This window comes from Diadema setosum, chromosome 20 (genome assembly GCF_964275005.1).
Source record: "Diadema setosum chromosome 20, eeDiaSeto1, whole genome shotgun sequence".
In the NCBI taxonomy this organism is placed as follows: domain Eukaryota; kingdom Metazoa; phylum Echinodermata; class Echinoidea; order Diadematoida; family Diadematidae; genus Diadema; species Diadema setosum.
The window spans coordinates 21,822,622-21,841,937 of NC_092704.1; the positions used below are offsets into that span (position 1 = coordinate 21,822,622).

The 19,316-nt window shown below is 38.0% G+C and overlaps 1 protein-coding gene across 1 annotated transcript in view; it reads right to left on the minus strand.

Moving 5' to 3' along the window:
- Positions 1–11,673, minus strand: part of LOC140243502 (uncharacterized) — a 154,484-nt gene extending 142,811 nt beyond the window's left edge. The window contains exons 1-2 of the mRNA XM_072323172.1: positions 11,552–11,673; positions 8,887–9,096 (exon numbers count right to left, since the gene is read on the minus strand). Coding sequence (XP_072179273.1) covers positions 8,887–9,096; positions 11,552–11,599 — 258 coding nt within the window. The 5' untranslated portion in view covers positions 11,600–11,673. The remainder of the gene's footprint in view (positions 1–8,886; positions 9,097–11,551) is intronic.
- Between the last annotated feature and the right edge of the window lie 7,643 nt (positions 11,674–19,316).

Here is a 19,316-nt window from a genome sequence, read left to right on the forward strand (position 1 = left end):
GTTCAGTGATACATTGTATGCCTTCATAGTCAAGATTCTTTTCAAAAACTTAAGTTTTGGAAGAATACAATGTATAATGTGCGCTGCACCTGGGAAGTCTACAAATTTGAATTGTAGTTATGGAAATCAGTGAGGTACAGATAGTATGTACCATGACACAAAGAAGCACATCCTGCAATTTGCAGGAATATGTAGTGCATTTAGAATTTACAACAGTACATTGGCTGCATTATATGGGAACATTTTGCCAAAGGTTTGTCACACTCTTGCCAAGAAAAAGATGTAAACCAGAGTTCCATGAAAGTCATTGTACTGATCAGTGTCTGGTTTAAGTCAGATATCAAGGTATTTTTCTCTTGTCAAGAACTTTATGCAGAGCCTTTTTGTTTAAATCAAGGCAATTATGTTAATATTCACTTTAGTTCAGTTGACTACATTTATAATTAGAATCACTGACCGCACTGCTTTAATATAAAAATCCAATAAGTTAAAAGCTGTACCTTGCAAATCATGCTGTGCAGTATAATGCAACATGTTCTTTTCCCCCTTTCTTGCGTTCAAACAAAACTCTATTAGCATTTACAGTATTGGAAACCATGAGTTGTGGTAATCTATCAAAACAAAACCACCACACTCCTGTACATTAGAAACAGTAGCACAGGAAGGACACATATAATATATTACATGTACAGTGTATGTGCAGCACACATGGGCCAGGAGCACACTCATGCTGAGCCATTTTGGCATCAACCTGCCGACATACAGAGTAAACTGGCTTGCACTGCCCAACAGCTTCATTTCCTCTAAAAGCACAACAGGTACTCAGTAGTTTGTTTTGTTTCAATTTTAGTACTTTTTCTGTGTGAAAACAAGGAGCTTCAAGGTGACAACAACTGCCCCCATCTTTGGTCAGGAAGTGGAGCCTGGCTCTGGCAGGAAGAGACGCCGAAAGTGAAAGGATGTTACCAGTTCCTGATAGATTGTTGGGTTAGCACTAGAGAGCGTCTGTTTCGGCGTGGGGACGCTAAATGCTGCAAGACCTAGTACATACACGCTACAGTAGATTGTAACTTCCCTGTTCCGTTACACTGCACTTCCTGGAGTTTTCACGAGTGCGCAGGGCAGGATTACGCACGCTTTCAGAAGTCAAACATGCAGATCGAAATGAGATAGTACTTCTGCCAACACAAAGGAGCTACTCGCCCGAGAAAGACCCGAAATGATTTGCAAATAGAATTCATCAATTACAATTGAATGAATTATGCTTACTGAAAACTGTGTCAGAAGTGTTTGCTCAGAAGCTCATTGATGCAGTCAATACTTCAACTTGATGAATGAACAACCCTTTCTGAAAAGGACCCCCCCCCCCTCCCCACACCAGAATATGGGAGCCCATCGCACCAATGAAGTTGAAAGGTTGCCATATCTGGCAGGCAAGCAGGAAAAACTGTCCTTGTCCAAGGGTGAATCTACATGCAACTTGCCCGATTTTTTTTTTTTTTTTTTTTGGGGGGGGGGGGACGGGAAGGGTGGGTGTGTACATACATGTACATGTGAATTTCTCAATCATAATCTCTTACCTCTGAATCTGCCCCTATGGATAGCTGATCAGCCTGCCAAAATGAAAAGAAATCATGCAAACAAAAATCAAAGACATGCAGACATGCAAATAATGCATTAGCTCAAATTGATGGTGGTTAGTCAACTGAAATGCGTGGTATAAAAGCACTATTGTAGGACCAAACAAAGAATGGTGTGAAATCTTAATGTTTCCAAACATTTTTTTTTTTCCAATAACTTCCCTTTCAACTGCCCAATTGATAACAGTATAGTAAACTTTAATAATTATTACGTACAAATTCCAAGTCATCAATGTTGTGGGCTTATAACACATCATCCATTTTTAAAGATTCGAAGCACTGCTTTTAGAGGGAAATTTAACCCAAATGTTTTTTAGTTCATTGAATGCAGAAATTGTGTATTTATTTTCCATAGTAGAGCACATCCCCACAGAAAATCAGACAATCCATTTAAAAGTTATGAATGTTTAAAGTTCCGGTTAAGACTCTGTGCTCTGGATATTGAAGCAGGCTATAAGAATACAAGTGTACATGTTGTACAATGTATGTGATGTTCAAAGGGGAATGATAAACAGAAAATCCCATTCAAGTTCATTTTTCTAGTACCTAATAATGAGCTATTACCTCCTTCAAAAGGAAAGGGGATACTAGTATAGCCTCTCTGTGACAAGCTGATGGAATGTGTACTTTTCATTGGAATGAAATGAAATCCTGTGGATTTCTCTTTTGCTCCTTTACAGTGACACCATATATTGTTGGGGCCTTCTTGAATTCAGCTACAAGTATGATGGTATTAAAATGCATGTAATTAACAATCTGAAATAATAAATTGGATTGTCCGGTGTTCTCCAGTACTCTGCACTCAGGGAATCCAAGTGTTTGAGGTGAATTCCCCTTTGTTTATCATATAGGGAGCTTTAGATTTTCGCGATGGGGACGTTCAGAGGAAAAATAAATGTTCTGAGCATGCGCAATTTTGTACATGAATCAAGTCGATCTATATTTAGCTTGCGTCATCTGAGTTTTTCACTACGCGTTCTGGGCTATTTTTACGTCCGCACAATTCACGACGTAGAAAACTACGTCATGCACCGATCATATGGGGCCGCGATTGTATTTTTTATACGTTGTGTCCCAGCGAAATCCAAAGCTATTTTTCAGCACGACGCAGGGAAGAGGAGAACATCCAGCTCAAGCGTCACCTCAAGCGTCCACGCTGCAAATCTAAAGCTCCCTAATAAAACTGTGGAGGCAATGACAGAGCAAAACTACTCAAGACACACACACACACACACACACACACACACACACACACACACACAAACTCACTGTCACACAATTTACAAAGAAATATTCTTGCTCACAGGCTCTGTAATACCATGATACTACAGGTACTTAATAAGATACAATTGTACTAAGTGCATAATAATAATAACAACCAAAATTCATAATAGCACTTTTTCTAAACAGAAGCAAAGCACTTCAACAATTTTAACAAAATACAAGAAATCAAAATATTTACCAAACAAAGCAAAACAGAGAAAGGACAAAGCAAAACAATAAACAATGACTTTAAACTGGTCAGATCACTAGCAGTGGTTACTACATATAAGCTACTCTCAGAATACACAACCATAACAGGGTTATGACATTTAAGTCCACATTAAATAGCTTATAAGTCACATCACACACAAAAAAAGAAATCAATGAATTAAAATCTTATTCATTTAAATTTTCTTTTTGTTGAAATAAGTCAGATTTTAGGATCTTTAGATATTTCCAACATCAAGGACAAATGATACCAATCAACCATCATACCAAATTTTGGACATACCATTTAATTTGACACTTGATTTTTAATGATACAGCTTTTTGCTCACACGATATTATAATCCATTTAATCTTATATCAATGCTAATTTGGTCATTTCCAAGGACAGGCCTTCAACTGCAGGGATTATAATGAGCATCATTCACGAGTAATGAACATTATACAGTAATGGTTCTAAACAGCCTGGGGGTGCTTCTCTGTTCTTTACACTCAAAATCCCTGAAGCAAATACAACACCCTGGTAAATCTGAACAACTGTCCGTCATTTTCATATCCCCATGTTCTTTAATGCCCTGAAACTGAAAATTAAAACCCCTCACAGACAGGGCACTCATAATGTTTATGATTCAAGAGCAAGTCCAAAGTGTCTAAGCTTCCTGCTTTTTGAATATTGCATACAAACTAAAGAAAATCTCCCCACACAGAGTCAATGAAGAACAACTTCATTCCAAGTATTAAATGTGAATCACGAACAAAATCTGAAATATTCATTCAAGCATGTGAAATGATATTCAAGTGACCACGTTATCTCATTTTAAAGTCCTTTAGACAGGATATTTTGACCAATGGTTAACTCATTTTCAAATGCAAATTTATAACTTTGATTGAAATCATGTTCATCAAATCTCACTTCCAAGATAACTAACTTTACTAACGCTTCTGTTTAATGACTTAAAGATCTTAGATATTCTCCCCATGATACTGCAAGGCCTCATTGTATGGCCTTTGTAGGACCCCAGCTGTGTACTGAATGCATGTCAGTATGGCCTCCCCACCGTGATTCAGACTGCATTGACTCGATGCAGGCTAAATTTAATTCCAAATTCCCTGTATTATCCCCAACACTTTTTGAGCTCTGAGCTGCACGAAACGTGACAAATCCCGCATACATGCGGGATATCTATTTTGGATCCTTGATCATCATTCAAGCCCCCAGAGCAGATGAATGCACACACTCCCTTGATATGAAGTACATGTATTAAAGGTACTAGCCCACATTTGCAAACCCACGAAAATCAAAACTGCATAAAACAGGTCCAATATGACTTCAAGTACAAGTTATAACAGTAACATACCTCACCTGTCGCTCTTTGTCTATACCATTCGATAAAAGAGAGAAAATCATCGTTTTAAAATCAATTTTCAAACCGGGTCAACCCGACCCAAAACCTAATTACGAGCGCGGGCTATAGCTACGTACAAATTGTACATTGTACATGTAACACGTACGTGGACCGGAGCTAGCGAGCGTTATACGCATGCATACGGATTACGGTGCATTTTCATTTATTTTTATGAAAATAATGGACTAATTGGAACAAAATTTTGCACAGGTGTTACTGCAATCATACCCAAACTCCATGCTAACTACATGTTTTGTATGAGACCAATTGCTGCAGGTTTACAAATGTGGGCTAATACCTTTAAAGTGCAGACAGTGCCAACAAATATCCAGGATAGAAGATATGAAATGTACTAATTTGTGCATACTTTTACTTTCAATCAAACCTGCTTTTTCACACATTCAGCAAGCTGTACTTGAATTTCATATAACAGGAAATTTTTCTATTAATATGAAAATTTAAGCTTTAACTTTTCAAAAAGAATGTGTGTGTGCAACAACAGTTCAATTCAGAATGCTACAAAATAACATCTGCTCGTAATTCTGATGTGGCAAATGGGTTGTTAGATGCTTGTTTTCACTAAGAAAGAGTCACCTTGTGGAAAAAGAACAGATGGCATTTGTACAATCTTAAGAAATACAATGATAAGTGACAGTTCAGTTACCCATTCATGCTGAACTATTGTATTGCAATAATCCCAAAATTTTATCTGCTTTGTTTTTGATGCTTCGGGTCATGATGAATACCTGGTGTCTTATGTATTATGCAGAATGGAGTCAGCTTTTTATCATATCACTGCTGGGCACGTATTGCCTACCAGTGCTCACTGCATGCTTGCAATAGACAAAGTTGGTTTGATTTACCATTAAGAGTCCATTTGCAGCTGATGGCACATAGGCATTCTCTCCTACTCTGTTCAATTGCTGGCATTACAAAATATTATCATAATAGGTACTGCTGTTTGTGTCTGAAGGGCTTTTACTGGCACTATCTATTCTACATGTACAATAACTGCATTCAAGAAGAACATGATATCCTATGCAAAAAAAAAGGAAAAACAAACAAACAAACAAACAAGAAATCATGAAGAAGTACAAAATCACAGTTGCAATTCTCTCTTCTATTCTAATCTGTATCACATCAAACAATAGAAGCACACATTTACACTTGTCCAGTACAAAGCAAATAGAGCTCTCAGTCCTGCAACCTCGTTCAAAGTACAACTGATAATGGATTGCTCATTAGCCAATTACTGCAGCATTAAGGATCACTTAAAATCAATTTCTTGACCCAGATATTTGACATCATACATTGTGTGTGGGACAAATATGTTTAAACATTCACTAGAGGTCTAGCAAGAAATTGTGTATGGAGGAACATCCCTGAGGAAATGACCTTTGACCATTGTGAGTGTGAAAACACTGGTTCATTACTAGGTCAAAAGAGGGCAAAAAGATCAGACAGATATTAATACAATATGTACTGTATTGTATTAGGGCAGCCACACAGGTTCTGTGCCTTTAGTGAACATTCCACTAGTCACCTTGAGAAATTCTAAACTTGTACGAATCCCTGACATCTATTTACACAGGACCTTAGCAGGCTTGTTGAAGCGCAAATAAGAGAGATCAATATTTCCTGATGACGTGTTCAGTAACAGTGCTGGCATTGGAACATTTGATTCAGCAGAGGTACAATATGTACAAGCTGAATGAAGGGGAGCGAATCTATAGAACAACAGATTTGGGACAATGTACACATTTTGATGCAAACCTAACTGGTCTATTGTTTGGGAGCCACAAAATATCAGGACTGTCACACCCATTTACTTGATTTGAAAAATGCCTCCAGTACCCTTCTGAGCTGGCAGCACAAGAAAAGAAAAACAAGCCGTAATCCCTAGGGAATTGGAAAAAAGGTGTCCTATTTTTTTTCCTAGTGTTGTTTGATTAAATCTTTATAGGATATGAATTATCACAGATTGCTTCAAATATTACAGATGAATTTACTGTACATGTGCGACAAACATTGCCTAGATCATAGAGAAACTTCCAGATGATACGTTTGGCTGGGGTCTACTGCAGGTTCTGTGGTTCTCAAAACAAGCTACCGGTATAGAAAATTGCACAGTCCCAAGTAAAAATGAGAGAAAGATATTATACAAATAACATATGATTTGCATCTAGTTTTAGGGAGCTCTTGTAAGTTCATTTTCATCACTGTCTTGTAGTCTCTGAATCACTCTATTAGCCCCCCCCCCCAAAAAAAAAAAGAACGAATTAAGAAAATCACAAATCACAATTCAAACCAGGGTCTACCCTTTATGAACAGCTGCATAAAACCGGTATGATGACAACGTTCTATTTTTTTTTTTTTTAACGAGACTTTAAGATGCGATTGATGACAGGGAATGAACTGCCATTCTATAATGCTAGGCTCAAGGTTCATACAATCACATCCAATGGCATAAAATGTGCTAACATTTCTTTATTTCATAATCACCAGGACAGTTGCCAGGGTTTAGCGTATGAAACACAAGGTTGCACAGAGGATTGTGACTTTCATTTGAGTAACCATGTGGAAGCTTATGATCCAGGCTCTTGCTGGGGGGGGGGGGGGGGGGGGGAAGCAGGCAGGCTAGCCATTTCAGAGAAAACATGACACACTATGATGAACACAACATGTGTGTGAATACTGTCAATTTCACAACATGACACATTTCCCCTTCAGAGCCTCCGAAGTGATCAAGATCTCATTTTTGTCCAGTTGCTCTCGCTGACTGAGAGATACGCCCAAAGAACAGTATGGCCCTGTTTAAAACCCTAGCCCCAGCTCTGCATTGTTCAGCACTAGATGGATGGCTCCGGGCAAGTACCGATTCTCGTAGGTGGGTCATCTAATCAGCTGTATCCAAATCAACTTCATTCAGCTTCAAGCAGAAAGTGATTTAATTAATTAAAGCTGATGAATTTGCTTGCCCCCTGAAGACTGTTGCCCCCTGAAGACTGAAAGACTGTGTGGAGCTGATGATGTCAGAGTGGCTAGTCCCTTTTGTATGTTCGTGTCGTCATGCTGGAATTGTCACTCCTTTCATTTTATGAGATTTTTTTTTTTCCTCATGATCTGTTTTAGTTTAGTAAAATACTCTCCTACTAAACTTCTTTCAAAGCTTTTCTATAGCACAGATGAGCAATCAATTCCTGACTAGAAACAATATTTTGATCTTTTCAGAACGAATCAAAATGTCGAGACTGTATTAACCTGGCAGTATTTTAAGATTCCTTCATAGTGTCATGTTTTAAGACTGTAACTTTTTCACAAGCTGACCATAAAAATACATTACATTTATGACCTGATGTCCAGGGTTTATTTACTACATATGTTTCTCTTGATTAATAAAAACAGAAAGCAAAACAACATATAGTCAGATAAACAGTATTAATCATGAGTAAAACTCAAAATGAGTTCATTTTAAGTTTACTTCAGGTCACTTCACTTTCATAAACTTTTCACAGGCAACAGTACATGTAGTTATTAGTTACGTTTAGGTCTTAGTAATGCACCCCCCCCCCACAATATACAATGTATTATAATACACAACTTTTAGAGCTAACCATGAATTAAACTCAAACATAACAAACCAAACCTTTCTATAATCTGATCTGGCTTTAATTTGTACACGTGCTACTGCATTTAAGCACACAACATCCTGCCTAATTTCAATTGGCCGGCTGACACCCTCAAGGACTTGCTGTAAAAGTGCTGTTTACCCTATACATGTACTACAGCGTACTTCAGACAACATTTTACGACTGTATCGCTAGTTTAATAGGGTGTTGTTGTGGGGTGTTTTTTTTTTTACTTCAAAATGAGAACTGAAAGAGCCTTTGATATCTGGGTGTTGCATCTTTTGATCACACTTCAAAAGAGAAGATTGCAAATTTCATGAAGTGCACAGTCCCTATGTTCAATATAATGGTGGATTTTTTTGTTGTTGTTCTTGTTAAATAATCAAAGATGCCTCATGGAGGAAGAGAAAGTGTATCACACTACTTACAAAAAATCATTTTTGTATTTTTTTAAAGCAGTTGGACCTACTCACATTTCCACAAAATCATGTGACCTCAAAATCCTCATCTCACTGCATTCCTATCTTTTTTTCAGGACTTTTTCTTTTTGAAACAAAGGGGGGTAGAATATTCATTCCAGTGACAAAAAATGTGTATCCATAGTCATAAAATATCTCAATATCACATTTTCCCATGTGACATTTTAAAAACTACCTTAGTGTGTGAGACACATGATCAGAATGGAGCAGTTGTACTGTGGGCATGAAGATTTGTTTTGCTTACCTCGGAATGGAGGGGCGACGAAAAGTCGCTGGCAAAGCTGGAGTCCACCTGTCCATAGGACGAGTCGTCGCTCAGCCGACCCGAGGTCACATCGCTGTCACCGTTCACGCCTTCCTGCCCCTCTCCGCCCTGCTCTGCTGCCGGCTTTTTCTTCTTCTTCTTCTTGGCTTTCTTCTCAGGAGAGGACTTCTGCTTCTGGAATTTGGCCAGCTGCATAGGTAGGAAGAAAAATAAAAAATGTACTATTAATGAAATACTAAAATTTAAATGTCACTACTGATAACACTTGTAAGTGGTCTTGCCTTTTTAAATATTAATGTATTCCAGTTGTTTTTACAACATGGAACTCTCAAGACAAACTTCTGAAAAACAGTGTATTACCAGCACATTCAGACCTCACTCAGCGTAGTTGCCTGTGGTTATGACAGGGATAATCCACAATAGTTTACAAGTAGATCTATGCGAAAAAACAACATACACTTGTAGACCATCTCAAGGTACTGGTACAATGTAAAGTGCTGCCATGTGGGATTGACTATTAAAATGGTACAAGTGCCACTCCATACTTGGTTCATGTGGGCTTTCAAAACAAGACTAAAATCAAATATGAGACCGAATGGTAAAGGTTTCATCAAAATGGGACCTACATCATTACAGTAGAAATATTTTTTTTAACTTATTGTAGAATGGATTTCTAAAATTTCACTCGGAAGACAATGACAGTAATGTCATTGTATGTCATTGTCATTGTCACCTCAACCAATTTTGCTACATACATGTATCTGCCCCACTTTATTCATTACACCATCCTAAAAAAGAGCCCCTACCCCCCCCCCATAATCTACTAGATATATTTTTCACATTTTGTGCACAAACCAGTTGCAGAGTTGTGCTGATAAATCTTCACCTCAACGTACAGTATTTGCATTAAATATGCGCATTATGTGGAACTGCACCAAATGTACTGTGAAGTGAAAACAACTTCAGCCTACGTACAAATTCTGTAACGTTGTTGTATGTCCAATTCTGATAAATCTTTCTCCCATTCTATTCGTCTGTCTACTAGTATCATAACAGTCAAAATTCTGTAACATTCTTTGTCATTTGTCCGGCTCTGAGAAATCTTTTATTACCATTCTTTGCTGTCTTTAAAATACAAGTGAAATTTTCTGTTTGCACAAATGGCTGACATTTCAATCTTCCTAACCTTTTCCATTATTCCAAATTCGAAAGGAAACCAACCATGTCTAAATTTGCCCACTGCAGCTTTTTCATTGCAACATTTCTTCTTTCAGAAATCAAACACAGCGACATACACTGTATTTGTACTGTATGTAATTGCCATAAAGGATTCATAGTGACCAGATAGACACTCATTCCCATTTAAGGAAATCAAAAGGTAAACGTTTTCTTTAGCATGCAACATCCAAGGTTGCAACACGTGCCAGGAAACAGTTTGCTCTATTCTTTTCTATTAAACTCTACAGGTACAATGTAATAGTGGAGTTTCTCCATTTTATTAAAAAGGTCTCTACCATCCGAATGTACAATGTATGTTGACCTTTGATACACCTCTTGGTCTCTACATAACCAAAACAATAAATAGAATGATCTACACCATGAAAATATGCATCATAATATTACATGTTTAGACATTTTCTGAATTTTTTCCTTCTCTAACGCCTAAAAAAAAAAAAAAAAGGAAATTCTCCAGATCATCTTTATTCATATTCCAGCAGTGACATCATCATCCTAAAACAGTTGAGCTGAACATTAGAAACAGTTACTGTAGTTATGTGCCTTACCATTTAGAGTTCTAACGCGTACCAGCCATTGACATAGCGGACATAGCTACATAAAGAATAAAAAAATTGTCAAACATCTTGCATAAAAAGGAGCACATAATTGTGTTGTGAGTACGTGCAGGTAGTGACAATTTAGCAATGCCAATCAATGGTGAAGAGTTATTCAATCAAGCAAGAAATTTCTAATGTTAGATTACTGCAAATTCTATAACTCATGTTACAGTTGTAGGATCTAACGTTAATGGGAATGCAAATGCCAGACATCCCTCACACACATGGACAGCTAGACCTTGTTTAGACATACAATGATACAATAATACAATACAAAGTGTCTGTTTCTGTTTCTGTTCCGGTTCCGTTGTTATAGAAACTCTAACGTTTACTCAGAATTAACTGTACTCCACGACTCCATTTTCAATAGGGCTACATCTTCCAATGTCGATGGACCTGACATCAGTTCAGATCGATGGCCATCCATGGCAGGTTCAGGTTTTATTTCCATGACCATGACTCTGAGATCTTCTTACACATATCATGTCATTTAGCAAATGAGGTTGAGGGAATAAAGGTACAATACCTCAAGGTCTAAAAAATACGCTTTACATTACATGCAGTGAGCAAAAGTTTTAAATGACAGACATGGGAATGACCATGTATGGTGACTCAGCTCAGTCAGCTCAGCTCAGCAGAGCGAGCACCACTGTATTGCACAGCCATCCTCTCCCCCTCGGGAAGGAACAGGCGCGGAGACCGTCTCTCCGCAGGAAAATGGAGGCAGCGGCGGCAGCCTCTCCGCCACAGACCTGGGCTAAAAAGTAACCATGAAGAACAAGGAAACTCGTAGTTACAGAATGACTTACCCTCTCCCTGCCTGCTAACAACTTTTTCTTTCTCTCGTCGTCATCCATAGTGGAACATCGTTATCTAGGAGGTAGCAAATGTCATAACATTTCTACGATTCACACCGTCTGTCTCCACTTTTTGCTACGTGGAAGTAGTAATATGGCCGTCCGTTCAGCCCACATACGTTTTTTACGTACGTTACAAATTACACTGCGTCAGGCACCGCTGCGTAGGCCGCGCCGTAGCTTGTATGCAGCTGCTGCTGCTGCAGATATCGATGTCAGACGAACCTTTCCGGATATTATGACGTTTTGAAACTGAAGAGGGCAGTATTGACGCCTTCAAAGCAGTGCCGTATATTAAGAGAGTCTGGCCAACTCATAAATTGGACGCCATGTCGTTACCAGCGTACAGTGCGCTTATGGTTTAAGCGTGTGCGCTTGGAGGGTTAAGTGTGTACGCGCAGGCGTCCCAAAGGCACGGTGTTGCTTGACTTTTCTTTCTCTTAGAGAGAGAGAAAGAGGGGGGGGGGGGGGGGAAGAGAGAAAGGGGGTAGGTTGAGGGAGGGACATTCTTTCATTCCATCCATGTTGAACAAAGCCAACAATCAATCATACATTCAAATAGATACAAGCACACAGGTAAACCGTATAAATAATAGGGAAGCTGTCTAAAGGACATAATTCCTGAATATATGATGAATTATTGCTGTGAAAATAAAAGAAGAATTCACAGTAAGTCGTATCGTAAACTTTCGCTAGACTGTATGCTATGTATATTGTATTTAGCAAGTTGTCCAGGGAACATGAAAATTGTATAACAACATGATATATAAATTTACAATTCTAGCTGTGCAGAGGATAAACGAATTCCACAGTTGTTTATATTACTGTTTCGCACGTAAATACATTGTAATCATCACTACCATCCTATTTAGTCCCACATATATGTATGAAACTGACATGAAGGCCGATTAGTATGTAATTCAAAAGGAATACACCTATGTACAATGTACAACATGAAAAAGTGACGTCACCGATATTAAGGTATGTAAAATGATCTAAAATTGTTTAAAAATATCCTCAGTGACATCTGTACCAAATAATGAAAAAAAAAAAAACACAAATAAAGATGTCCTAATGGCGACCGGTATTCCTCTGCCGTATTACATTGTTCTCTTAGCAGGTGTAGAGTACGTCTTGACAATGTTACACGATAGTTTCACATAATTGGCAGAAAATATGGCAAATTTGTCACTAAATTTAATGCGTCGAATGTTTACTTTGCTTCAACTAGGTATGAATGGATGTCTTTTATTGTTTAAGAGAGCAAGTATTAAGGAATTTGAGCATTTTTACTTTTGCTTCTTTTCACTACATTTTACTTACTACTATTTTCATGGCAATAATTTCAACGGTTATTTTAAAAATATATAGAAAATTCTGTCATTTCAGTATTTTCACCTACCTTTGACCATCATGGCCAAAATCTATTCCTATCACGCGTCATTGTGTAGTAATGATGGCATGCAAATACGTGTACAATATTTGTTTTTAAGTTTGTGAATTGGGTAATTTCCAAGGTATTTAGGACCTGCATGGGTAAAAGTATTTCAACAATAGAGAGTAGAATTTCAACATTACATTTTACCTGACATTGATCCTTGACCCTCACCCCCCTCCCATACCCCCGCCCCCCCCCCAAAAAAAAAAAAGATAAATAAATAAATTAAAAAAAATAAAAAAAAATTAAATCACGAGAAAATCACGGTCAGGCAGTAAGTTTCGTTTGGAAATACCTGTACTTATACATCCAGATGTTGCATATAGATATGGGGGAGATAGTGATATTTTAAGAATTTAACCATTATATACATGATTTTGACCTCTCACTTTGAGCGTGTTTACACAAAAGTTTAGGCCCTATAAGCTAAAAACAAAACTTCTTCCACTCACACAAGCATACATGTCAAGTTTCATTACCTCAAACGGTGTCCTTAATATTGATTGCGATATGAAGGACAGACGGAAGGACGGACGACCAAAACAAATGCCTCAGGCGACACTTTCGTATGTTATGGCGGAGACATACAAATGTGAATCAAAACTTGGATAGTCTGAAAGACACCGCGAGGAATCCAAAGAAAACAAATCAGATATATATTTTCCCGTCGCGCTCTGATTTCCCGCTTTTTCCTTTGTTTTGGATCTGTCGGAAAGCGGTGCATCATTACACTAAGAGCCAGGTCGGTTCGCGCAGCGCCATGCTGCGCAGGAAGGCATGACGAATCTTCAGTTTATGGCAATAAGATATCAAAATATCTTTCGTGTTGTACCTTCTGCTTCAATAAAGTTGACAACCTTACGGCAATGACATATCCCCACTGCACCATGACTGATATTCAGGGGAAATCCCCAAGGCAAGCAATATTAGCGCGTAGCTGCGCGTAATGAACAATGGGCACTGCGTATGAGCTCTGCTCGCGCCCGCGTGATTGACTTTGGTAACAACATGGCGCCTGTAGGTCACGGGACCAGCTTTTGACCAATCACAGGCTTCAAAACACCTAAGCCGAAAACCGAGTTGGCCAGACTCTCTTAATATACGGCACTGCTTCAAAGATACTGCTTCAAGAGTTACTAAGTATTAGACAGTGGGTAGTACAGCGTTGTACAATAAAAATAACATCCATTACTTTAGATGAAGATCAGGGGGGTGTTTCATCAATTTAGTCAGCGCTGACAAGTTGTCAATCTCTGACAATTTCAGCAAAATCCTTGGTTTTGCTTGGCTGAGATGCTCAGTCACTGACTGTTACTATGGTTATTGTCAGAGACTGACAACTTGTCAGCGCTGACTAAATTGATGAAACACCCCCAGTTGTACCAGTATTCTGAATAATTGCGAGTGATACTAGTAGCTACTAGATCTTTTCATTATTTAGTATAAAACGTTGAGTCGTTTTTTTTTATTTAAAAAGAAAAAGAAAAGGAGAAAAAATTGGACCCTTTAAAGAAATGATTTGCCCTTACAATACTGACATAAAATCAGTCCATAAACAAATCAAACATTATCATTATAATGATCCGCGAAGGAGCTCCGCGAAGGAACTCAGAGAATGTCTCCAAGAGGGAGCTCATAACAAAATGTTTCCACGAGGAAGCTCATAATGAAAATCTCCACAAAGGAGAGCTTATTATATACAAAGTTTAATTATTATACGGTACATGTATCATTCAGTAATAAGGATATGATAGTCATATCTCCAAGAAAGAGCTCGTAAATAATAAATGAACACTATAAGAAGACAGTAAAACATTGACTACAATGTATTTTGTATTTAAAACCACGCTTGCGATTCATACTATCACCTTAAACTGACAGCCATCGCAAAATATGACACAAAGTATCAAACATGGACTCATTACAGGGCAAAATACATGCTCTGCTGCTGGATGTGTTAATGGGGGGGGGGGGGAGGTTGTCAGGGTCAATGCGTTATCATTAATGGCTGAACCACCCCCTCCCCCCCCCCCCCCCCCCGCGCTACAACAACTCCGGTCTTATATTCTCCCTTACGAGGACTTAGGGGTAGGGTTGGGCTTCGATAGGTTTAGGGTAGGCCTAATTGTGATAGGAATTTAGGATTCGTTTGATGTGAGGATTAGGATTGCATTAAGGGTCATATTAGTGGGTATGGCTATTGTTTTTCATAGCGTGCAGAATTCATGGGAGCATATTGTCGCAGGAGCAATTAATGTCATGGAACCATCCCCCAACACACATCACACACATCACATCGGTCACACAAACAGTCTCCTTCTACTTTCAGGTGATTTTCATTATTCCGAACGTTTGCTACTTCAAAAATGGAATAAAGTTTGATGTTCCGAAGGTTTCTTATTCCGAAACACACAAAGTTCGCATACCTATCGTTAATCCTGAAATAAACTACACACTATACCGTATACGGGTTGTTTATACGGTTCACCGAAGGTTCGTAATTACGAAAATGGAATATTCGAGGTCCGTTATCCCGAAGGTTCTTTAATCAGAAAAATGAAATAAGGTTCGTTATTAAAAAAAAAAGAAAAAAAAAGAGGGGGTTCGTTGAAATAAGGAGCGTACTAACGAACCTATAATTCGGGACAGCAAACCATAGTGGGGGGGGGGGGGGGTTAACGAACCACTTTGTTTGTTTGTTTGTTTGTTCGTTTGTTTGTTTGTTTGTTTATTTGTTTGTTTGTTTGTTTGTTTGTTTGTTTGTTTGTTTGTTTGTTTTAACTTCCTGATCAACGAACCTTTGAAATAGCGATTCTACACGATAAAGAACATGCTTTTACCGAATTAAAGACACTGTTTGCAAGAACACAGACCAAAATTGGCAGAGGTGATGATGTTATGATAATATACCATCACACAACTCTCCCAATTTTATTATGTTCCTACAGAAAATAAAGCAATCATAAATAACATCTACAACCCCTTTCTCCCCTTTAGAAGGAATAATTATTTTGCTGTCATTTGCGAGATTTGGATACTTTGATGTCAAGCATGAACAACTTATCATTTTCATTTTATTTTAAAAACGAGGACACTTCGTTTAATAACATGATTACATTATTATCTAACCTACTAAAATGGACTGTTCCTTGAAAACATATAGAAACGTTTAGGGTTGCTTAGCAGATATAATGTAGCCTTGATCATTAACTATTTTATCTAGTTTTACTATATAAATACAGCCCGTGGTGTATCCTATTTGATAACAATTACTCAATTTCTGTTGAAGTGAAGAAAAACAATTAAATTCAATTCAATTTGTATTGTTTCATACTTCTCGTATATATAATTATCAAAAGCAATATCACAAGTTCTTGTACCTTGTCAATAATGTAATGTACAAAACAAACAAAAACAATATAGGGAAATCGGGGCAAAGAGGAACACAGGGCAAAGTGAAACACTCCCATTATAAAACCTATGTATCATAATTATGCACCAAGAACCCTCTATAGGGAGGCTGCATCTTTTGTTGACCGAAAGATCGGTCTGTATCTGGTCGTCGGGGATGTGTTCCGCGGAGACTGCATCTGGCTTCATGAAATCCTCTCCTACACTCTACGGAGGAGAGCGACAACGTCCAAAAAAATAAATAAATAAGTAAATAAATAATAATAATAATAGATAAGACTCCTCCGGACAGACGGATCTTTCTGTCTACATCTTTTGATATTGTATATCAGAGCCGTGCAAATGATTCATTGTATAAAATAATGAGAGTTTTAACGGAAAATGTCTGTTTTTCATACCTCAAAATCAATAATTAATGATTATATATTTAGTTTCATGCCGAATTATCGTGCTTATCTGCAATATCTCGAAACCGTGCTAACGATGCATGGGTCATAAATCGTGGTATCAGGGCTAGCAAATATTGGCCGACGTCGCAGTGATGCATGTCGGGAAAATTATACTTGGATCGGGGCAAAGTGGAACGTGCTAACTAATGGGGTTGTGGGTCCAGTTTGGTACGTTTCCCCGCTCGAGGCTGCACAGCAGCGCCCCACGCCCGGTTACAGCTCGTTATTCCGAAGATTCGTTATTCCGAAGGTTCGTTAATCCTAAAATGTTATGAGGTTTGTTATTCCGAAGGTCCGTTAATCCGAAAATGAAATAAGGGTCGTTATGATCCGAAGGTTCGTTAATCCGAAAATGAAACAAAGCTCGTTATTCCAATGGTTCTTTACGGACCCTATATCACTTCGGATCAACGAACCTTCGGAATGACGAACCCTATTTCATTTTCGGATTAACGAACCTTCGGAATAACGTACCTTCGGAATAACGAACCTTCGGAATAACGAACAGCACCCCGCACGCCCATGCCTTGCAGCAGCAATAATAGTTGCTAGATTTAATCGCTATAGCAGAATCTGATCTCGACTCCGTGCTCACACGCCATTAATCACTATTCTGAGGTTGGTCACGTGACATAACAGTTCACGGAAATTGCATACAATTCCTCGAAATATATTACAAATTATGTTTTCAATTACAGTTTCAGAAAACGCTTTAAAATTCTCTTGTGGAAAATTACGACACGTAGAAAAGGTCATTATTTCTATCGGGCCTATGTAGATGCTCTTTAATTTTAAAGCTGTGTATACGTAGGTCTTTGTAAACAGGACATTCAAAACAATACAAGGACGTAGAGGCTGCACAGCAGTAGAGCAATCGAGGAGGAAAAATGCTATACTATTTATTAGTGGAAAATTGAGCAAAGAAAATGGGATTCCGTCGGGATTCGAACCCGAGACCTCCGGATTGCTAGCCCGGTGCTATACGACTAGAATTAAGCAAACGGAGCAGCAGGAGTTAAATCAAAATCGGGGCTAAAATAAGAAGTCTATTCTTGGATGTCAGTATCTTTTTTTTCTTCTTCTTCCTCTTCTTTTTATAGTAAACAGTGCAAAGCACGATGAAAGATTGTTATAACTTTGTTATGATTCTTATTGACCTAAGCACAAATCTTCACTTAAAAAATGTAGAATCCTTTGCATAGAATTTCTATTGTGTTGCAATAATCTACAATGTTGACTCTCTGAAGAGAATGGCCTTTTAAAGTTGCAATGTTAACCGAAAACCATTTTCAAGAATTTCAACAAGGGTACTAAACTAGTGGGAAGTATAGAACTTCTATAAGCTTTTCGTGCTTGGTTTGTTCATTTTCTATATTGGAAGTTACTGTTCAATCGAAAAGAGTTAAAAGATCTAAATCGTGATTACAAAAACATCTTCTTAGGTATAAAGGGAAAGATCAGTCTGTATTTATCGTCGGGGATATAATTTATGTTCCACGGAGACTACTAAATTTAGGTCTGGCTTCACGGAATCCCTTACAGTAAAAGTATTTTAAAAAGTTGTAAAACTCGTCCAGACAGACAGATTTTTCTGTCTAGCCTGGGTACGTAGTGGGAGCTTTGATACTTCACTGATCGGCAAGAGATTGCATTTAATTCCCGGGGGGGGGGGGGGGGGGGCAATAAATTCGGGTTTTGAGCGAGAGTCAATCGTTTATCAATAACGTAGAGGGCGTATGGTTACCTCTGCAGAACCCGAGTCGCGAGTTCTGAGCGAACAGTTTGCAAAGTAATATATCCCTCGTAAATAAAACGAACAATATTACTATCATGTATATTTGCCACGAATGAGAGGGATTTTTTATTGGTGAATCTATTCTTGTGTGCAATACTCACTAGCATGTTACGTGTTGATAGCAGTTGAACACCTTCTTTTGTGCAGCTTCTTTTATTTTTCTCATGCAGTATGTCAGGCCCTACTACAGTATTCTTCCACTTTTTTCCCGTCTCTCTGAACTCTTCTCCCTTGCTCTTCGTTTTTCTTTCTGCCTTTCTCCTCTATATACTGTATAGTATATATATATATATATATAAACATATATATAATAATAATATATATATATGAATGCAATAACTAACCTGTTTGGTGCTCTTATTTCTAAAACATGCGCTTCCCCGCCAAGTATTAAGCGTTTTTATGCCAGTTTAGGATTTTATCACACACACACACACACACACATATATATATATATATATAACTTAATTTGAAGTGTTCCCTCCCATAAATTGTACCTTCAATTTGACATTGCTTTATATTTTTCTCTTAATAATGTATTTTCCTTCATACAGTAAGTACACTCCATACTGTGCAATTCAAAATTCTCAATTTCTCTGTACCTCATTTTGACCTTCGTGATAT